We start from the raw sequence: 23025 nt of genomic DNA, 5'->3' as shown, positions 1-23025 counted from the left end.
CCCCATCTCTGCCTCTCACACGACCCGCTTCTCCTCTATCTGTGCTTCTCCCTACGACCCAATTGCTCTTCTCCCTCCCTAAGCCCCGCCCACATCCCTCCGCCCTTACTCTCCGCTTCCTGTCCGTGTCCGCCTGTGGCGCTGTCGATAAAGTTGGTTGAACGCCAGGCCTCTCTCCCGGCGGCCTCACTGGCTTCTCCCTCCCGCTCGCTCTGCGGGCAGCCGATTGGTCGCGGCAGCTGCCGCTCTCGGGCTTGGGCCAATGGGCGGCCTAGGCCGCCCCTTTCTCCCCGCCCTCGTCCCGCTGTCCGGCGCTGCGAGCGAGCGGCTGCTGCGCGGAAGCTGAGGCGCTGCGGCCCGCGGAAGGACCATGTTCCGCCGAAAGCTGACGGCGCTGGATTACCACAACCCGGCCGGCTTCAACTGCCGAGGTGTGGGGCCGCGCGCCCCTCTCCCTGGACGGGCCCCTTCTCACCCTCCCCGGGCTACCCTGACCCGCCCCGTCCCACTCAGGCCTGCTCGGGTAGCCCCCCGCCCGAGGCGCCCCGCCCCCCGCTGCTCGGGTAGCCTCCGTCACCGTCCCTGGGTCTGGCCTTAGGGCGCCCCTCCCCTGCAGCGCTCTAGGGCTGCTCCCAAATGCTCCACGGACCCTCCATCCCTCCTCCGCCTTTGGCCCTGTGGGCCTAGCTGGTAGGCAGCTGCTCCGGCCTTTATGGCTGGCTGCACGCACACGGGGTTGTGTGGCCTGGCGTCCTCCCCTCCCCCTAGGAGCAGAAAAGTGTGTGCGTGTGTTTGGCGTGGGTGGATTCCCTAGCAAGGGCTGCGCTGGGCTGGGCAAAGGCGGCCTTAGGGAAGGTTATTTAATTACCAATGCTTTGTCCTTTCTGGCAATCAGGCGATGAAAGAAATATTCTTGGGCAATGTACGATAAGGCTGTTTCTGGAGCAAATAGCTATGTTTTTATTTTTTTAGTTCATTCATGAAGGTTGTGAAGTTACACTGTCAATAGTTAGCACATGCCAGAATTCAAGTTTCCTGTGCAACCTTACTTCAGCTGGGTGTTGCATTGTTCTATAATGTGTAATTACTTGATTATATTCAATTTCTCCCCCCTGCCCCCGACTGCTGTCTCAGTGCACAGGATCTGCTCAGTTAATGAACAGCTGTGCAGTATTTTGTTATCTTTAAGGATGTGGCCCTAGACCTACCTTCCTGCACACTATTCAAACCCTTCCCAGATCACAGAATTATTTCCTCATGAGCTTTTCCATGGTGCTCATCACAACAGTACCTGAATGCTTCCCAAACAGTAATGAATTTATTTTCTCAAGACTTCTGTGGGCTAGGGCAATAGTATTATAGACCCATTTTGCAGTTATGGACCTGAGGCACAGATGTCCAGTTTGAGATGCCTAGTAACTGATTTTTCAGAGTGCTTCCCATTATATATTGGTTTACGTGTTCAAACACAGCTTGGATTGGCTTTGGTTGCAGCTGTGAGTGCTCAGCACTGCTGTAGTTCAGATCCCAGGGTCTGAAGTTGTGCACCTAAAAAAATGAACTTGCAATTTAGGTGCCACCTGTGAAAAGTCTGGTTTTAAGTAACCTACCTAGCATGATCTAGGAGCTTTGTGCCAGAGGTAGGGATAAAATCCAGTTCTCCAGGGCAACATTCTGCTGACTTTTTATCGTGAGACCATCCTTTCTCTTCCTGCAATCCCTGCCTTGTTCAGGACACGCCTTCCAACTTTTACAACCAATGAGGCACAGTTGTCCTACAGACTGGTCTCAGTCACTCCTACCCCTGATTCATCCCCCAGAGCAGGTCCAATCTCCGCTGAATGAGGTGGTGTTCCAATGGAAAAAATGGTATGTGATCATGTAATTATAGACTGTATCATAATGCATATGCACATGCAACCCTAATTCTGGCATTTCCTAACTTTTCACTGCTTGATTTTTGCAACCTTAATGTTCTTTTACTGTAGTCTTTTGGATGATGTGGTGGGTGAATGGATGGATGGATAGATAGATGTATAGTTTGGCCTGTATATTCAATTTTAAGCTTCAGGTGGTTTGTCTTTTTTCCCTGGTGCCTCCTTCAGCGAGTGGAAAAGAGATGTTCTTGCATTTGCCAGCCTTGCTGATCTAAAGTGCTCTGTGGTGCACTTTGATCACTGTTGAGACTACTTTATCAAATCTGTCTTGTCAGACAGTTCCCTTTCATTTATGTCGGGAGCACTCCCCTCTCCCCCTTCTGCTTTCAACAGGTTTAGGGTACATTATTCTGTCAAAACATTTTTGGGGCATTGGGAACATCGATCTCCATCCCTGCTGAAAGAACAGCTCACTGCAAGGACTGAAAATTACCCTGGTCTCAGGTCCAGGAGTAGAATTTACTACAGGATATTAAGGACCGAACCTATGCAAAATAGCACTGCTGCTTTGAGGGGGCCAATGCGAGATACCCTAGCTTAAAAACATCAATCAACTGTGTATAGAAAATAATGTTGTATATCACTGAAGAGCAGGTTGTTTTTGTTTTCCGGACCTAGTGGCCAATGAGAGATATTGCATTCATGTCACTTTGATAACCATCTTCCACCCCTCCCTCCATCCCCTGGCCTCAATTCCAGTTTAATGTAGTAATTGTTCTGTAGGATCTGTTAGATTTGAAATAAGCATTTTACATTGAATGAGAGCCAGGAAACCCAGGACTACATGCACAAAGGGGCTTAGGTGCTTAATTTCCATGTTAGGTGCCAGAATCCCCACTGGGATTCACAAACACCCTGCTCAGCTGCTCTGAATCCTATAGGTGCCTGAACTCACTCGGTGCCTAAGGTTTTGCATTAAATGTTTTCTAGGCACCTGTGTTTCTGCCTCTGAGCATGCATGGTGTTTCCTCACTAGAGACATCCAGATGTCTAAGCTCTAGTGTGATGTACAAACCAAGGGGAAGATAGATTTTCTTCTGCCTAACTTATTAGTGGGGCCTCTCATAAATAGATAGCTAAGGGTTAATGTTTCTTTTACCTGTAAAGGGTTAACAAAGGGAACCAAACACCTGACCAGAGGACCAATCAGGAAACTGGATTTTTCAAAGTCAGGGAGGGAATTTTTGGACTCTGGGTCTTTTGTTTGTCTCTCAGCTATGAGAAGCTTCTTTCTTCTTCTAATCTTCTGTTTCCAACTTGTAAGTACAGGTAGAAAAACAATATAGGCTTTTTTGTTGTTTTGGGTGTATTTACATGTGTGTAACTTGCTGGAATGTTTCAAATTGGATATCTTTTTGACTCAGACTGTTTATTCATATTTTTCTTATAAGCAATAGCCCTGTATTGTCATCTTGTTACAGAGAATATGTTTATGTCTTTTTTCTTTCTTTTTAATATAAAGCTTTCTTTTTAAAACCTGTTTGAGTTTTTCTCTGGTTAAGGAGAAAGGAAAGACAGGGGGGAGGGGAAACACTACGCTCTGTGTTTAACTCTCCTAGTGTCCCAGGGCGGGAAGAAGCTAAGGGGGAGGAGAGATAGAATCTCTTCTGTTTCCTTGTATTTGGGGTTTGTCTCTTTGTGGAATAGAGGAGATATGCTTCTTGGTATTGTGATGTAAAGAGATTGCATCAATACTCCCAGGTTAGCCCAGAGAGGAAAGTCTGGGTGGGAGAGAGAGGGGGAAGGGAAGTGGGTTATTTCCCTTTGTGGTAAGACTCAGGACCTCTGAGTCTTGGGGTCCCCCAGGGAAAGTTTGGGGGACCAGAGCGAGGCAGGCACTGTAATTCCTGTCTGGTGGCAGCGAGATAAGATCCAAGCTGGTAATTAAGCTTGGAGGTTCATGCTAGGCACCCACATTTTGGACGCTAAGGTCCAGATTTGGGAAAGATGCTTATGATAGGGCCTGATCTCGTAGGCATGTTCAAAGGCTGTTTACTGGAACAGGCCCTGCACACAAGCGTGTGTAAAATGGTTGGAGGGGAAAGAGCATCTGCCTCATGACTTTTAGTCCAGTTATTAGGGTACTTACCTGGGATATGCAAAACCTCAGGTTTGAGCCCCCGCCTCCATCTGAGAGAGAAGGGATTAGAACGGGCATCTGCCACCTCTTTGAGTTCCTGAGCCATGGGCTGTTGAATATTCTGATGCGGGGCTCCCTCAGTCTCTCCTGTTGAAGCTGTCTGACTGTGGATAGATAAATAGTAATTGGAGCAGTAGGACTAGATTCTGGGGCTTCCACGTTCTGGATGAATGCTCTAACCACCAGGCTATAGAATCATTCCCATGTTTGCTCTCCCAGTCTTCTTCCCACCCCGTCTTTTTGCAAAAAATAGAATAGGCGCTGAACCCTAGAGAGGGTTTGCAGCTGACAGTCCCAAGCAGGAGGTGGAACTGAGCATGGGGGAGCATGAGACTTAGAGACACCACCCTCTCCCCTGTATCTCCCATTGACTAGCTTAGGCTGGGAGCTGCCTTGCCTGGTGGCTTTTGTGAATTCTATTCTGAGGCACCTATCTCCCTCCATTCGTTGTATGGGGGACCTGAGCACCTAACTCAGGCTTTGTGCATCCCAGTGGTTCTTAAGGCACTTAAAAGTTAGATGTGGCAAAACTGGCCACACCCAACTTCCTTTGTGAATCAAGGCCCCACACTTCTAATATTATAAAGCAGTAATCTCTAACTCCAAGTGGCCTGGAAAATATTTGTTGCTGAAATATAGTGGACTTGAATAGGGGAACAGGATGATAATGAGAAGAATTTCATTTAATATACATCACTCACCTAATCTGCTAAAATATTTTTCTGTGTTTTTGATAACTTTAATACTGTGTAAATTTTAATAGTTCTTGAAGGATACTTAATATATATATCTAGATAGTCTAGATGATACTCAGTCCTGCCGGGAGTGCAGGGGATTGGACGAGATGACCTCTAGAGCAGTGGCTGTCAAACTTTTGTACTGGTGACCCCTTTCACAGAGCAAGTCTCTGAGTGTGACCCCCTTTATAAATTAAAAACATTTGTTTATGTATTTAACACCATTATAAATCCTGGAGGCAAAGCAGGGTTTGGGGTGGAGGCTGACAGCTCACCCCCCCCCCCCCCCCCCATGTATTAACCTCACGACATCCTGAGGGGTCCCGACCCCCAGTATGAGACCCCCTGCTCTAGAGGTCCCTTCCAGTCCTATGATGCTATGATCTCTCTCTGCTGTGGTTCACTTTCCTATCAGAGTTTGAGAAACTATTTATGACCGGTGGTCCTACTGCTATAAGCAGTTACTGTTTTCATAACCTTCTGCTGTGGAGAAAGTATCAGACTGTTGCCCTTTTTAAAAGCCTTGTATTTTCTCTACTTGGATAGTTGTGTATCTTGAATGTGGAAGCAAGAGCTACTTACAAAATTACTAGCATGGAACTCTAAAAGCCTCCCAGATCCCTGACTGACAGGATATTTTGAAAAGTGAAATAACACCCATATGCGAAGCACTGAAATTTTGCATTCTGACTAAGAATGCTTTGGCAGATCGATAGAGATACTGCTGGGGCCATTACATGTTTCTGATTTAATGTAATTTAGCACAGTATCTTAATTATCTCACCCTAAAACTGCATGGATAGTTTTTAATATTTTAAGTCTGTTCATGTTGATCCTAGATCACTAATCAGGAACAAAATTCTTTTTATGCTGTCTCATGAGAGGGTAGGGGGTATGTGCATGTATAATATATAAGAATGTTGTCTTCACAAGACAGTATTGTTGCATGTTGCAAAATGTGGCTGCCTTGTTTGGTTAGCAGGTCATTAAATCTGTCTTGTAACCTGTGACTTGATAGACCATTGAATTGCAGTTTTTTCCTTTCATTGCTCTGTTCTCCTTTCTCTTCATACTTCGCTTAGTAGTCATTCTAACTAAATTTTCTAACAAAAATCTGTTGTTGTTGACTGACTAGAAGTTTTCAAGTCTATTTTTTAACATGATTAAAACATTCAATTAAATTCTCTCATGGTGAAAGGTTATAAATTAAGGTGTATTTTTGGAATCACTGGACAATAGAATTTGAAAAGAAAAAGAATTGGTTGGGGACACAGGTATTCAAATTATCTTCATACGGTGGATCAGAATTTAAGTGCCTGCTTCTGCCGTCATTGACTTCTGTTTCTACGAAAATGTGACTTTATTCTGATTTATTATGTAGCTTATTGTTTTTATTTCTGGCTATAGATGAAACGGAATTTAGTAACTTTATTGTGTGGCTCGAAGACCAGAAGATCAGACACTACAAGATTGAAGACCGAGGAAGTCTAAGAAACATACACAATGACGAATGGCCTAAAGCCTTTGAAAAGGTAACTTTGTACCTGAAACAGTAGAACACATTATCTATGTGTGATGTTTTCGGTGATAAACCTTCTCTCTTTTTACTCAATGTATATGTTACAACAAATATATAAGAGACACAAGATGAGTGAGGGAATATTTTTATTGGACCAACTTTTTTTTGCTGTGAGACAAGGTTTTGTGCTTGCACAAAGCTGAAGAAGGGACCAACAGAAGTTGGTCCACTCAAAGATATTCCCTCATCCATATTGTCTAATATCCTGGGACCAAAGTGGCTACAATAACATCACATACGACAAATATATATGAAAGGGAGAAAATGATGAATTCTTTATTCGCTAGAGTTCTGAATATTTTACAGAAGCCAGAATGCAGGGGTAATTGAACGCTGTAATTTGTTGTGCCTAATTTTCACTTAAATCTAAACACGATCAGTTTTTGCAATAATTGGTATCCTTACCTCTTTCCTTACTGGTTAAGGTATTTCTGCCTCTGATGCAGAAGGAAATGGACTAAATCTTTTTTTTTTTTTTTTTTTTTTTTTTCTTCCTGCTTGAAACTACACACCAAGGTGGAAACTGACTAGGATCAGATAATCTTAGTCTTAGCAGTGTATAAAGGTCTACTGTAGCCAACTCTGTCTGCTATTTCTGATGGATGATTGTCCGCTGCCTGCGGAGAGCATGGCAGATAGCCATCAATTTATGGCAGACCTGCTGTGCATGAACACTCTTGACACTCTCCACTCTGTCTGTGTGACATCTGCATTCCTTTCTGTCTAAGGGCTCCATCCTGCAAGGTGCTGAACACTCTCTGGATCTGATGCTGCAAAGCAGTTAGTCTTTCAGCACATTTATTTCAGTGGGACTGTTTGCATGCTTCAGTGTCTTGAGGGATGAAGCTGAAGTGCTGAAGACCTCATAGGACCGAGCCCTAAAGCACTGGAAGTGTAGTTTTGTTTTTCTGGCCTGTCCTCTGTTTTCCCTGCTTATGGTGTTGAAGGAAATGTTGGGGCGACAAGGTGATGGCATAAGTATAAATTTAATTAGAATGTTTTGGAGTGTTTTAAATTTCTTGTGTCTAATATTACAAGGAAAACATCAGTTATTCAGTAGTTCAGAAGCAGATATGATTGCAGTAAAAGCTGTGTTATTAGGCCCTGTACTAACCAGAAAGCTGTATAAACCAGCATTTCTAATTTTCATAGGAAGTCCAGTTTATAGTCTGATTGGCAAGGGGCCGGCAGGCTCCCTACCTGGCTTCACATGGCTCCTCGGAAGCTGCTCCTGGGCAGAGGAACAGGCCACGAGGGGTTTGGAGTGCAGGAGAGGGTGCAGGGCTGGAGGTTGGGGTGCGGCAGATGGCTCTGTGCGCTGCCTCCGCCTGCAGGTGCCATCCCCACAGCTTCCATTGCACGTGGTGAGTGCCCCACCCGTACCCAGCACCCTGAAACCCCTCCCGCACTCCAAGCTGCTGCCCTGAGCCCTCTCCTGCCCCCAAACCCCCTCCCAGAGCCTGCACCCCCTTCTGCAACCCAATCTCCAGCCCTGTGTCCCCTCCCACACTCAAACTCCCTCCCTCATAGTTAACCAGCGTTTTTCACTTTTCGGCACCCCCCATTTCCTCAACATGCTGGATAAAAATGCTTTTACTATACTAAGATGAGACATGGATGAATTGTGGCATGAGAAGCACTGAAATGCTTCAGAGGAACCACAGTGGGAATATAACATATTTCAGGATGACATCATTCATTAATACTAGCCTTCTGACAAAACTGAGCTTGATAGAAGAGGGGATTGTAGAACTATTCTGGTAGATAAGCATTGTTGACAATGTTGACTAATTCGTGGATATGTTTCCTCCCAACCAATCATGATGATGGATGTGTGTTCCCATTTTTTTTCTCCTCTGCAGTATCTGAAAGATGTTAACTGTCCCTTCAAGATACAAGAACGACAAGAAACAATTGATTGGCTTCTTGGGTTAGCTGTTAGGCTTGAGTATGGAGATAATGGTATGGTTGATTTTTAAATACCTTTACTTAAAGGTGGTAGGGAAACTGTTTTGAATGATTTTGTTGTTAATATACAGGATTGTTCAACCTGAGGCAATGAGAGCACATAGAAAGTATGTTTATTAAAAACGTGCAATTTACTTCCATCATTTTTATGAATTCTTATTTTTATTTTGTAACATTTGAATAAGAGTTTTTCTCCTTTCCAGAGCAACTTCTCTGCACTGATTTTAAACAGTAAACTCATAATGTGTTTCCTAGTTTGATGACAGAGGAAGAACTGAAATCATACACAAGCTTGACTTCACTATGGGATCAATATGAGGCACAGAGGTGCAGAAAAGACATTTTGTCTCTTCAGCATATATATGACCTTCAGCAGAAATAACAAGTCAAATATTCTTAGCAAGACATACTTAATTTTTTTCCCCATATGAAAGCAAGTGGTAATATTCCTATCCTGTTATCTAATAGGAATGGTGTCAGTTGTATAGTAAAGTGTCATACTCTGTCCATCTGATGTCCAAGGATCAGGGTCAACTGAAATGTGTGACTAATGGTCCCTTCTAGAGTGATTACTGACTATCCCCTCCATTAATATTGAAGGGGCTCTAGCTTAGAAATCTAGTTGACGGCCTTTTTTATAGTAGTCCTTTGTGCTACAAGAATCAGTTGAATTGTTCCTTCTGGCTTAGCTAGGATGAAGACTGCCGGTTAAGAGTCTGTCAAGCTTTTATCCCCTCCCTATGATGTAGCACATCTCTGCAGTTCTGCTTTGACTTTGAGCTAGCGCATAGGCAGTCATAACAATTCCTACCTGAGTAAGGTTTATTAGAATCTTACTCTTCTGGAGTTTCAGTAGTGGGAAACAACTGAAACACCTACAAACTGATTTGGCTGCGTCTTCCACCATGTGTTGAAAATACAGTTGGCCCAATTGCAGCTAACAACGTGCATTAGTAATGCTTTTTTCTATGCTTTGAGCTCCATTAATTTTAACTAATTATTAGCTCTCACCTGAATTTTACATTCATGAAGCAAAACTGTTTTTGTTTTGGCAGCTGATAAATATAAGGACTGCACACCTGACAGTGCTAAAATTACTGATAATGCAGCAAAAAATGCAGAGCCACTGATAAACTTGGATGGTAAGTATGCAGTAACTTTTTGACCGCTAGAAAAATGCTTTTGTTGTTACATCTTACTTCAGTCTGTTCCACTTAAATGTACAGCCTCTATCTATATTTTAAGGAAGAACCTGAAAGTCATATTTTAGCATTTTGGATACCAGATAGATTCAGAAAATCATCTTCAGAGTTTTTGAAAAGTGTGGGTTCTGATATTCTAATGCTGTACTGAAAGTATCTATCTCAAGGCATGTTATGTCTTTTAATGTTCATTTTCAAAGCTTTATTTCCCAAGACTCTCTGCATTTATAGTGAAGGAGAGACAAGTGCTAGTGGTTTGCTCCGTAGTAGCTGCTCCATATTAATTCCAGTCCTTTTGAATTGGGTTGATGAAGAGCTTGTTTTGGTGAGAGAATCTTTTTTCTGTATAGCTAAGTACCTAGAGTTTTATTTGGGCATGAGGAGGAAGGAATGCAAGCCAGAAGAAGGGGAAGGGTGGGGGGGAGATTATTCTAAAGAATAGTTAGTCTAGTCTAGTTAGATGTAGTCTGGTCGGCAGGGCCTGATGAAATGCACCCTAGGTACTTAAGGAACTAGCTGAAGCAGTCTCAGAATGATTAGTGATCTCTCTGAGAACTCAGGGAGAATGGGTTAGGTCCCAGAGGACTGGAGAAGGGAAACAGTAGTACCTATCTGTAAAAAGATGGCCTGGGTAATTATAGTGTAATTTTGATCCCTGGAAAGGTACCGGAGCAAATAAAGTAATCACTAAACACCTAGAAAAGTCAGGCTCTGGCTCAGACTTCAGTCAGCAAGTATAATCCTGCTCTGCAGCCAAAAAGTGGTGTGGAGATCTTCAAAAGAGACCATACATTAATGGATTTACATTTTTTTAAAGACTGAGACTGGCCTTCTGCTTATTAAGACATTTCCATGCATTTAACATGCATACTGGGTTGAAAATAATGCTAATTACACTTCGTTGCCATTTTTATACAATCAGTTTTCAGAATACAGCTGCACTTTTAATTGCTCAGCCGTTCTCAGGGTTTGCATGCTTTATAAAATGAAATGTAGATTAAACAAACACATTGTCAGATTGTGAATCCCTTACTCACCCTATGTAGTCTCATGGGATTACTCATGAAAGTAACTATGACCCCCTTATTCAAATTTGTGATCAGTCGAATGCATGCAGAGCAAGAAATCTAACCTGCATTTTGGAACCAAATATGATGACTATGTATTTATCTTGCAGTGAATAATCCTGACTTTAAGGCTGGAGTGATGGCTCTGGCTAACCTTCTTCAAATCCAGCGACATGATGACTATTTGGTAATGCTTAAGGTGAGGCTCACATCTTTAGTTTTTCATACTTTGGGAATCTGGTCTGAGCAACTAGTATCTACCAGGAAAAAAACCCACTCATAACATGGTGTGTGAAGTCAGTAACTTTTGATTTTTGGGTGCAAATAAGTCTGCTGATACATTTTGTACTTAATTTCTGGTTGGTATAAAAGAAAAATGATCTTCCGAATTGAAGATATGGGCATTTATATTCAAAGATTTTCAACAAATGGTGATAGAATTCCCGAAGGCGTTAACTGAGAATTCATGTTCAGTACTTGGAATGCTTCTGAGCCGTCTAAAGCTGCTGCTGGGCACTTATTTCATGCCTTTTATTTCAGCATCTCTGAATGCTTTAAAAACGTTAATGAATGTAAACCTCAAAGCACACCTGTGAGGTAAGTAATGGTGTTCCAATTCTAGAGGTGGGAGAAACATAAGGACAGAGTCTAGGTGATGTGTCCAGTGTCTCTCAAAAAACCTGCAGCAGAACCAGAATTAGAACCTGTATCTCTTGACTTCCAGTCCTGTACTTCTTCCACATGACTGTCCTTCCACTTTGCCTTAACTAAAGCAGATTTAAATGTTATCCTGTAAATTAGTCAGACTTTTTAGTGGCCAGATAAAGTAAATTGGCTGATTGATTTTTCTAATTTATGCTCCTACCCACATACTAATTGGAACGCAAAGAAGATCTGTGGTTCAGTGATGGAACTCTGTAGTCTTCTATGAATCTTGGATCAAAACTGTATTCTTGCATCATTGTACTGAATTGGAGCAAACTAACCCCTCAATCTTGATGATGATAAAATGTGGAAATAGGCTTTGTTTTGTTCCTCAGCCAAAAATATGTGAGGTATTTCAGACAAATAAAAGAATAAGGTCCCTGCCCTGCAGGGCCTACAACAGGGATTGGCAGCCTTTGGCACGTGGCTCGCCAGGGTAAGGACCCTGGTGGGCAGGGCCAGTTTGTTTCCTGCCGTGTCCGCCGGTTTGGCCGATTGTGGCTCCCACTGTCTGCGGTTTGCTGTCCCAGGCCAATGGGAGTTGCGGGAAGCGGCACAGGCCGAGGGATGTGCTGATGTATAATTCTTCCCCAAGAAATTCAGTCACATTTAATTAATACATTATTTTTTTAGTGACTGGTATCAGCATTGAAGCATGTTCTCTGGAATGGTGTCCGAAGCATGAATGGACATCATAATGTTTAGCATATCTGGCACTTAAATACCTTGCAGTGCCAGCTACAAAAGTGCCATGCAAATGCCTGTTCTCACTTTCAGGTGACACTGTAAATAAGAAGAGGGCAGTAAATGTAAACAAACTTGTTTGTCTTAGTGATTGGCTGGACAAGAAATAGGACTGAGTGGACTTGTAGGCTCTAAATTTTACATTGTTTTATTTTTGAGAGCAGTTTTGTAACACAAAAAATTATATTTATAAGTTGCACTCACAGTAAAGAGATTTCATTACAGTACTTGTATGAGGTGAATTGAAAAATATTATTTCTTTTGTTTATAATTTTTACTGTGCAAATATTTGTAATTAATAATATAAAGTGAGCACTGTACACTTTGTATTCTGTGTTGTAATTGAAATCAAGATTTGAAAATGTACAAAATATCCAAAATATTTAACGAATTTCAGTTGGTATTCTATTGTTTAACAGTGTGATTAAAACTGCAATTAACTCAAAAAAAAAAATCTTGATTTAAAATATTAATCACAATTCATTGCGAGTTAACTGATTAATCGACAGCCCTACTATATTTGTATTATGTTTTTCTATGTAAATGTATTGAAACCTCAAAATTTGAGAGAAAAGCAGTGAATAGGACCAGAAATGTGGAGAGGACGACAAAACACAACAGGCAAAGAACATCCTGAGAGCTCTTTTGCTTTTAACTAGTTAAGACTAAAACTCCATGTGGGCAGTTCTGGCTATATAAACCGCCCTAATTTTGCTCTTGTGGCTTGATATTGCTAGAATGTGTCAGTGGAATTGCTGTTTTGTGCACTACTTTGTGATACATAATTTCTATATGTGAACAATGTGATAATCTAAATTAATACTTGGATATTATACAGTGGCTGCTTTAGAGAGAACAAGAGTTTCAGCTAAAATTTACTAAACCTTAGTAGCTAGTAAAGCAAAAATTCCTTGATGTTCTCTTTGTCCAACTAACGTTTTGAGAAGTTGGCCGGGGAGAACATCTTCCTCACAGGTACCAACTGAGCTAAAATTTTTCTTTCTGGTAAGTCTCAGTATTTTGATAGTCATCGCAACTGTAATGATTTAATGATGAGACATCCTAAACAAATACATATTCTTAGTCAAATTAATCTCTTAATGCCAGTTCCCTTGGTTTGAAAGAAAATTCTGTATTGCGTATATCAATGTTGTAATGTCACATGTCAACTTTAATCGTATGTCTGGCAACAGGAGAAATAGAAAGTGAAGTGAGGCATGAAATAATTTGAGTGCTTTTGTCATCCTTGGATAACTCAACAAGGAAATGGTGAGAGAAGCAGCTGTAATGAGCAGGCTTTTTGCTTTGTTATGGTCTAATTCTGGCTCTCCCGTATCCCTCGAATTATTTTTAGAAGCCTTCATACAGACATGTATCGGTATGAATAGTCTTGGAGTGGTGCAAGTTGCCAAGTGCAGGAGCTAGTAAATTAACCAGATGGGCAGAAGGATTGTAAAATATCCAAGATCAAGGCTGTACTCCCCCCACCTCATCTTTAAATATTACAAGACCTTTTGACTTCATGTTTTGTAAACAACTCAATAGCCAAATTTACTTCAGATTCTGTGTGGGTGGATGAGGGCTCAGACCATGGCAAAGGGCTCCGAGCGGCAGAAAGCACCTTCATCGGAAAGTTTCCTGTAGTGCAAAATTTTGTGGGCCTTGCAGCTGGCACCAAAGCCTCAAAAGTAGGTACTGCTGACTTGAGAGGGGACCAGGGCTAGTTCATCCTGGGGATGAGCCAGCCTCTGGTTGAGGTTAAAGCTGATTTCCTTGGAGTACGGGAGAGACATGCATCAACATGGAATTCTTACTTTGGTCTTCCAACTTTGTTTCCTAGGCAATTCGCATTTTGGTTCAAGAGCGCTTGACTCAGGACGCCATAGGAAAGGCAAATCAATCGAAGGAGGTAAGTGAGTGAATGTAACGCAAGTCCACTTGATGTAATGAGTTTTTACAGTATTCAATCAAGTACATTTAAATACAGAAATAGATGTTATTTATGGCTAGAATTTGTATGCGGTAGTGCTCAGGTAGGAGAGGTAGAAGAAGATTTATCCACTTCATACAGCAAACCTGAATCTGAAAGACCAAAGGAAAAGTCACACACAATAATCAAATGCATGTAATTTTTTTTCATATTACAAATATAGCTATATTTGTAAATGATAGTTAATTAAACAAGTTTACTGCTTAGTGGGGTGTAATCACAATCCTCTAACATTACAGTAATGTACACAACCACAGGTTTCAGTATCATCATTTCAGTGGAATAGGAAGAGGGGTCCTGGACTGACTCATGTTTCCAAGGAATAGTGATGGCTAAATAAACAAGTGGAAGTATTTTATTTTCTTTCCTGTAGTGTAGAATATGCTGTTTCTAGCTTCTCATGTGACTTTTGTGGGAGTTGGGGAGGGAATCTAGACATTTTTTCCCCTACCCATTCAAAAGAGAAATGACTGAGATGTATAATCCCATAGTTAAAGAATTCCATGCATAATATCTTTGAAAATATGGCTACAGAGCAATTTTGAATACTGATAGGTTTGTAAGACATTCAGAGTGCGTTTGGACAAACACTGCAAAGGGAATATTCAGAGAGAACAATTCTGGTTTATCAGAGTTGTTTCTTAAACATTCTGGCCATTCAGTCCATTACTTACACTACAAGCGGCTGGTGTGGTGTACTGAGTTCAGATAGTAAAGGCAACTTGTACACCTTTAGGGAAAAGCATTGTCCAGAACTGTTCCTAAAGAGCAGCTGTATATGCTCAAGAGTTGCAGGTCCCTTCATCCCTCATGACATCTACATCATAGCAGCATGTACTGTATGATAGATAATCAGTAGATGCCACTTCCTGTATTTAATTGGTGAGTACAAATGAGTCTTGAGTTGTAATCCACGCTGACTAAGCACTGGTGCAAGAAACAAAGGCCTTAGATGCACATGTGACGGGTTCCACCCGAAACTGGGCTGCACTGAGCCCTCTGACCCACCAGCATGGGCTCCCCCTCTTACTGTGCTGCTGGGACAAGCTCTAGCCTGCTCCCAGTCCTACACTCCCACATCCATACAGACAGGGACATACTGAGCATGCAGGCTGGCTAGCCACTGCATGAACCAACAATAGAGAGGCTACAGCCACGATACGCCCCAGCTTCCCAACCTAGGACCCCAGAGCTGTGCTGTACTGCTCTGCCCTGGTCAAAATGCCAACCAGTATGTATGTATTATCCAGTTCACCTCTCCCTCAATGTGGAGAGGAATATGCAACCAAGTTGTTAACCAAGCTGAGATTTTTCCCCAGACACTTCACTTAAAGGCACGCTGGTTTAGATCAAAACATAAAACAGGCTTATAAACTACAAAAAGATAGCTTTTAAGTGATATCAAACAGATCAAAGCAGATTACCTAGTAACTACACAAAACCACAAACTAAACCTAAGATGCTAGAAAGACTGGATATGAATTAGCAATTTCTCACCCTGACAGATGATACAAGCAGGCTGACAGATTCTCAAGGCACAAGCTGTACTTGCTTTACAGCTGGGCTCCCCGCCCCCATTCCAAATCCTTTTCTTTCAGCTGTTGAGTTGTGGGGGAATGAAGAACAACAGATGACGTCATTCCCTGCCTTGTATAGCTTTTCCATATAGTGAGAACCCTTTGTTTCAAACTTGGTTCCCAGACCAGTTTGTGGGGAAAAAATACAGGTACCCAAAATGGAATCTAGAGTTATGTGGTCTGGTCACATGCCCTTGCGTCATAGCAGCCATTACTTACAGGGGGTCTGGAGTTCTCAGGATGGCTTACCGGGTGGGGGGATAAGCATTTCCTAAGGCTTATTGTCTTTCCTAATGGCCCATTACCCTGAATAGGCCCTTCACCACCAGCTGACTAAGCTGGAAACATGTTGCCTAGTGGGTGTTATCCAGGTGTGACCACATGTGAAATACAGATACATAGTCAATATTCATAACTTCAAATACAAAAACAATACACGCATACAAACACGATAATCATATTTAGTAAATCATAACTTTTCCAATGACACCTTACATGCCCCATCTTGTATGAAATGCATCATTATCATGCCATAATCATATCCTAATATTACTATGATGAATATTGGGTATAGTGTCACAATACATTAGTGGTTGAATTAGATTTTAAAACTATTACAAGAGAATGTGAACAGCTGATATTACAATATCAATGTCAGTTTTAGGATGTTAAGCGTGTAAAATTGAAAGCTAACCCTGTGCTGCTGTTGCTTACGTCCCTCTAGTGTTGGAGTAGAAAAACAGAAGTTTGATATCCCGCGCCCCCCTCCATCCACCAGTAACTGCTATAAGGAAACATAATCCTCTCCTTTGTTTGGGAGAGGGTAGAATTCCATTTTCTTCTCTATTTTCAGCAATCAGGATTACCTGTTAACATTGTTTAGTTCCCAAAGGTGTGTCTAGCCCTTCACGGAAGGCATAGAACGAGCCAGTAACTAGCCCAGGATGCTTATGGACTAAATTTTAGAGTGATGCAGCAAGTGACAGAGACAAACAGGAGAAATTGTTTTGTGAGAGGATGAGCGTTTCGGTACTCAGCTACTCAGTAAATGCATGTACACAACTTGGGAAATGTTAGCAGAATAAATGGATTATATAATCTTCCACAACATACCTTTTAGGAAGAAGAAAGACCAAAGGTTGCAATTCACATTGTACTGTGCCAAATTGATCAAAATGTCTCTTAAGAAGTTGAATCATTAGGAACTTAATGGAATAGAGAGGATAACAAACTTTTCAGAGTTAGCTCAGATTGGTAGTGTCCAAAGTTGGGCAATTTGATGGCTGTTGAATAACTACTTTTGGTGAAACTATGGTCTGATCCTGTGCCCTCTGGACAAGACTCTGCATAAAAATTGTTGTTCTGACATTCTTGGCAACCTCAACACAATGGCTAAGGATTAAATGGATGTAGAAGTGGAAGTCCTGGAGATGATTTCTCCAACTGAAGGATGAGGCATGTTGCCAGGACTGTGTGGGGAGATTTGCATAACCCACTTGTTTTTCCTAGCTCTGTGAATAAACTGAAAACTTCACTTGGTTAGGACTGTCAAAAAGTACATCTTTTAAGATCAGCAGATTTCCTTATTTAAATATGGACTAGATTTTTCTTTTTTAACTGACACTTTATAGCTCTAGGTCAATATTTAATCAGAGTCTAGACTAGGATTCTGATTATACTGCTAGCTGAAGAGAAACTTTTATCACTGACTTGGGAGTACAAATACTTCCCAATTCCTGTAATGTACCTCAGGTATATTTGAAATATAGATGGAATTTGTTTTCATAAACATAAGAAACTTTCAGTACAAGATAATTTGATAGTATTTAAAGGTTTGCGATCAGTATCTGTACTGTAAAGTCTTTACAGTAGACGCAAGGGAGAGAAAGTAGTTACATTAATTATTTTGGTGTCTTGCCACAAGACCACATTCTCATCCCTTCATAAATCCTCTTTTATGGCACAAAGGGGATATAAAACTGCCTTAAGACAGCATCTGATTCCTGGGGGTTTTCTGACATAGGGAGTGTCAGAGGTAGGAACGGGTAGGCTAAGCCAACGTGCTGCAGTGAATCTGACCAGCAAAGTGGCTGTTTGAGAGGGCCATTAACGGTCAGCACAAGTTAACTAGCACCCCAGAGGCTGGTTCAGGAGCACAAGTTTAAAACAGACACAGGCATTTTTACCCCATATTGTCTAGACCAGAGGTGAGCAAACTACAGCCTGTGGGCCACATCCAGCCTGTGGGACTGTCCTGCCCAGCCCCCAAGCTCCTGGCCTGGGAGGCTTGCCCCCAGCCTCTCCCCTGCTGTCCCCTCTCCCCTGCAGCCTCAGCTCACTCGCTCCGCCTCCAGCGCAGTGCTCTGGGCGGTGGGGCTGTGACCTCCTGGGGCAGCACAGCTGCAGAGCCTGGCCTGACCTGGTCTCTGTGCCGCGTGGTGGCGGCAGTGGCATGGCCCGGCTGCAGCCGGACGGCGCAGCTGTAGCGCTGCCAGCCACCAGTGCTCCAGGCAGCATGGTAAGGGGCAGGGAGGTTGGATAGAGGGCAGGGGAGTTCAGGTGGGTGGTCAGGGGGTGGGAGTGTGAATGGGGTTGGGGCAGTCGGATTACAGGTTGGAGGAGATGGAGAGAACATTGCATATAAAGGACCATTTACTTTCCCCATGCTCTAGGAGCCTCTCTGTAGCTGGACTGAGGGTGTTGTGCTAGATTTAACTTAATATGCTTGGTTCAGCTATGACCTTTCAATCTTACATAAGTTGAACTGCTTTAGTAATTGGATTGTTCCCTCTTGTATTATCATTGTCCATGAACTTCTGTCTCCCAGCCAGTAAAATCTCAGCTGAAACGATTAGGCCTGGTCTGCACCTAAATCTTGCCACATCACTCAGGGCATGAACATTTTTCATAGCCCTAGATGCGTGTAGGCCTACAGAAGTCTTCTTCCACTGATGTACCTACCACTTCTCGGCGATGTAGATTATCTACATCTAGGGAAAACCCCCTTTTTGTCAATATAGGAAGTGTCTAGGCTATGGCTCTATAGTGGCATAGCTGCAGGACCATAGCTGCACCACTGTAGTATAGACAATCTTACAGTGGTGCCACTGTAAGATTGTCTTGGCATTTCTATTAGCAGCACTGTAGAAATAGGACTTAGTAGATTTCTGTAGCCAAGTTTCTCCCAAGCTGAAAGCTGGCAGAGCACTTAAGACATTTTAGAACAAACGGATGGATATTTTCAAGTTGATCAGTGTTGCCTGCTTAAGATGAGTTTACAACGTGATTGATTTGCTTTTGGTATTTTGAAATTAAAACACTAAAATGTGGCAGTTGCTCATTAGCAATGATTATTTGAGAAGGCCTAGATTTTGAGTGCTAAGTGTGCATTTGAATGGCTAGAGATGTTATCTATTGGGTAAAACTGAATTTTGGATGTTCCCAATTCTTGGACTGTGGCATGGTCAGCTTTGAAGGTAAAATGCAAGAAATTTGCATTAAAATCAGATTAACTGGGCAGGTTAAGAATTCCTAGTTAAGAATACTAACACCTCAATGCCTTGTGTAACACAGGTTTAAAGCAAGACTCTGATGTTTTAGGTAAATAAAATCAATTGATGGAAACTGCATCAGCCAGCAATGATTATGGTCTATAAAGAATTGCACACCTGAAAAGCTGGTCCACAGAATAAATCTTTGCTCATCAAAGATGGATGGCGTAACATATTGAACATGGAGACAGAATGTCTGAGTGAATCAAAAAAACACTTTCCGGAGCTTCTGAACTGCCCCATCAGAGCTGCAGTTCCAGGAGGATGCGAAGAGTCCAGTTACCACCCCTCTGTGTAATGTAGACTCTGTCACTGTCAAAGAGGTTTGAAGCTCAGCATGTAAGCTCAAGAATGGCTGTGCTGCTTGTATTTGTAATAAACTGCTGAGCTGTTCAAGCATGGCAGGGATTTCATCGTGGGAGTGGCTGGTCCATATTATTAACCAAGTCTGGAGTCATGAGAAACTACTCATGACTGGCGCCAGTCTCCCCTTTTGGAAAGGAAAAGGCGATTCTCTGGTGTGTTCCAAACATTGTGCAGTGCTTTTGGCCTTCCCTTCCAAACAAACTGTTCATGCTGGTAGTTCTTGAGCATGTTAAGCATGCCATAAGGAATCTATGCCATTTACATCTAGTTGGGTTTATACCTGGCCAATCAATCAGTGAGCAGATTTTTATCATTAGATCAATTTATTAAAAAGGCCCAAGAGTTTCAGCAGAGGAAAGATGAAGTGCCTACAGCCTTTATAGGTTTAAAAGCTGCCTTTGACTTCGTTGATCGTTGCTCCCTTTGGCTGCTGGTGTGCCTGGCAAGCTCCTCAATCGTCTCATAGAAATGCCGTGCCAAAATGACAGCTGCATCAGCATAGGTGCTAGGATGTCCAGGTGGTTTGAGTATAACTACGGCATCCACCAAGGGTGCATGACTGCTCCAGATCTGTTCAACACCATTATTGACTGACTAATGGAAGCCGTCATTAGTTGCATACTGAGAGTTGTACTGTCTGATTTCTGCATAGCAAGCTTGGAATATGCGGATGATGTGACTATATTCGCATCCTCACAAACTAACCATATCAATTCCCTGAAAGTCTGCTTTCAACTGACTTGAAGCCCAAACTGATTAAAGTGGCTAATGGATCTCTACCTCATCCCATCGTAATCGAGGGACAAGAAGTTGAATTCGTCAGCCTATTTGAGTATCTTGCCTCTGTGTCACCAAGAAGAGAGGTTACCTGGCTGAGACAAATCAGCAAGCTACTGGGTGTTATGCATGCTCTTTGGAAACCTCTGGCCACATATCAACTCTTAAGATTCAAATCTATCAAGCAGAAGGGGCTTTTGTCCTTTTGTGTGGCTCTGAAACCTGAGCCACCACAGACACACATGCCCCAGCTGAATACTTTTGGACGTGAAACTACTGCGATGTATTGAAGGCGTATGGTGATTTCATCACATTACAAATGAGTATATCAGGCAACAGAAGAGTCACCTGCTGGTATCTTCCCAAATGACTCCACATTGGCTCATGTGGCTTGGCCATCTGATCTGTATGCCAGAGTCCATACCAGCCTGCCAGGCGTATGCATTTAATCCAATAAAAGCTGGATGTAGAAGACCTTGTGCCTCATGCTGGAGGGCTGTTGTAGCTTCCAACCATGTCTGCCTCAGTATAGAGCAGGCTGCAACGATGGCAGACCAGGCGATCCAAAGTGTGCACTCTATGAGCAGGCGAGATAACGAATGTAGGGAATGGTGTTAAGAATGAACACTCTCTCCTTTTTATGTTCAGCTAGATTACACGTTTGACTACACTGGGTCAAATGCTGTGGGTTCAGTCAGAATGATCACATTTGTGTTTTAGTTGGGCAAAATTATGGTCCATTTTACTCCAAAGTTATTTAGTCAATGTCTGATTTTCCCCCCCCCCCCCCCAAGCATTTGTAATGCATTTTATTTTTTTTCTTCAAGGTTTGCCTGTTGTTTAGAAAAACACATTCTTGTTTTGACACAGGAGGTAAGATTTTATTTTTTATATACTGTTTTTAAACAGTGATGTTGCATTGGACTAAGTACATAGTTAATCTTTGAAGTATATGGTATGTACAGTAAAAGGCGTAATTTTTCCAGAAGCAAAGGGATGTTTCTTACTTTACAGGAACTTATTTACAAAAGTTCTCTTCCATCTTCTGCTAGAGCATAAAAGTAGAAGCTATATTGATGGAGTAGAACAGAGTGGGCAACTTTTTTGGGCCAAGGCCACATCTGGGTGGGGGGAATTGCATGCGGGCCTGGGTTGGGGATGGTGTGCAGGAATGGGCTCAGGGCAAAGGATTTGGGGCAGAGGAGGGGTGCAGGGTGTATGAGGGGGCTCAGGGCAGGGGGTTGGGGTGCAGGAGGGGTGCAAGGTGCAGGCAGGGGGCTTAGGGCAGTGAGTTGGGAGGTGGGGTGCAGGAGGTGTTCAGTGCTGGGCCAGACCCTGCTTATTTAAAGCTGCTCCAGTAGCAGTGCATACCGGGGCCAGGGCAGGCTCCCTGCATGCCTGCCCTGTCCCTGTCCCCGCGTTGCTCCAGGAAGCGCTGTGGCCCCTGGGGGAGGGAGGGCAGAGGGCTCACATGTGCTGCCCTTGCTGTGCCTCCAGGTACCTCCCCCGAAGCTCCCCCTGGCCACTATTCCTGGCCAATGGGAGCTGTGGGGGGCAGTGCCTGGAGCAAGGGCAATGCATGGAGCCCCCTGCCCTCCAACCTAGACGCTGCAGGGATGTGGTGCTGGCCGCTTCTGAGAGCGGCACGGGACTTATAACACCATGAGGGACAATCCTGTGGCCGGATCCAAAGCCTTGAGGGGCCGGATCTGGCCCACAGGCCATAGTTTGCCCACCCCTGGAGTAGAAAAATATCTCAGGATAATGTTTACATGTTGCTGCCATGTAAAGACTGACATTTTATTGTAGGAGGGATTTATCCTTTTAACAAGACACTGTCAAAACCTTGTTTCTCCTGGCAGAGGACTTCTGTTGATTTAATGGTTGCCAAAGGGACTAGTGTTGATCCTGCTGTGTTTTTGATTATTGGCCGGCAGGTATCATGCTTCAGCCAGACATAATAGTACAAACTGATGTGCTGTCTGTCTAGTCTATTCTAATCTGACTGGCACAGATATCCCTTTTGCCATTAAACTCCTCCTCGAACTAATTCATTTTCAGGTCTGCTGCAGTTCCTTTGTTCACTTAAGTTTGTGCTCTGAGCTTTTCATACAACTGTGAATTGTTTTAGAAATTGTCTGTCTCCATGTTTTTAAAGGGAAGGTGCTTATTAACCATTAATCCGTATCTCCTTTTGCCAATGAACTAGATGCTGTCCTTAATGAAGCTGCCCAAATTCTTCGATTGCTGCATATAGAGGAACTCCGAGAGCTGCAAACAAAAATTAATGAAGCCATTGTAGCAGTTCAGGCAATTATTGCTGATCCAAAGACAGACCACAGACTGGGGAAAGTTGGAAGATGAGCAAGTTAAGACTGTAGTCTCCTGTGTACTTAGTACAGTTAGGAAGTATGTACAACTCTGGCATGCATTTTGAAATGGATAGTCCACTGCTTTGAAAGAAAGCAAAGAGGAAATGGAATTCTGACTGGTCTAGTGAATTACCACCATTTTTCTTTAAATAAAGTTGGGGAAATAGCAACTTAGAGCTAAACAGAACAATTTGTATCTAAGTGTAGTCGTCACTCTTATTCCTTATCTTTGTTTTTGTGTGTAAAAGGGTGTGTTTTGCAGAATTCTGTGTTGCTATATTCCTGCATTATGAAATCCTGGTTTTGGCACAAT

The 23025-nt window shown here is 42.8% G+C and overlaps 1 protein-coding gene across 1 annotated transcript; it reads left to right on the top strand.

Moving 5' to 3' along the window:
* The first annotated feature begins 265 nt into the window (after positions 1-265).
* RTRAF (RNA transcription, translation and transport factor) lies at positions 266-22882 on the top strand. The gene is made up of 9 exons (XM_075064664.1): positions 266-431; positions 6222-6346; positions 8256-8355; positions 9417-9503; positions 10741-10829; positions 13920-13988; positions 17284-17292; positions 21168-21213; positions 22550-22882. The coding sequence occupies exons 1-9, from the start codon at positions 371-373 to the stop codon at positions 22702-22704; spliced, it is 741 nt and encodes a 246-aa protein (XP_074920765.1). The 5' UTR covers positions 266-370; the 3' UTR covers positions 22705-22882.
* Positions 22883-23025: the final 143 nt, after the last annotated feature.

This window comes from Chelonoidis abingdonii, chromosome 4 (assembly GCF_003597395.2).
Source record: "Chelonoidis abingdonii isolate Lonesome George chromosome 4, CheloAbing_2.0, whole genome shotgun sequence".
Classification (NCBI taxonomy): domain Eukaryota; kingdom Metazoa; phylum Chordata; order Testudines; family Testudinidae; genus Chelonoidis; species Chelonoidis abingdonii.
This window is presented reverse-complemented; position numbering and strand designations above follow the sequence as displayed.

Excerpts from the sequence above, each read along its gene's own strand:
- RTRAF (XM_075064664.1), top strand. The coding sequence starts at position 371 with ATGTTCCGCCGAAAGCTGACGGCGCTGGATTACCACAACCCGGCCGGC. Across the intron at positions 9,504-10,740 it reads GCCACTGATAAACTTGGATG|TGAATAATCCTGACTTTAAG; the intron begins GTAAGTATGCAG and ends TTTATCTTGCAG. Across the intron at positions 10,830-13,919 it reads ACTATTTGGTAATGCTTAAG|GCAATTCGCATTTTGGTTCA; the intron begins GTGAGGCTCACA and ends TTTGTTTCCTAG.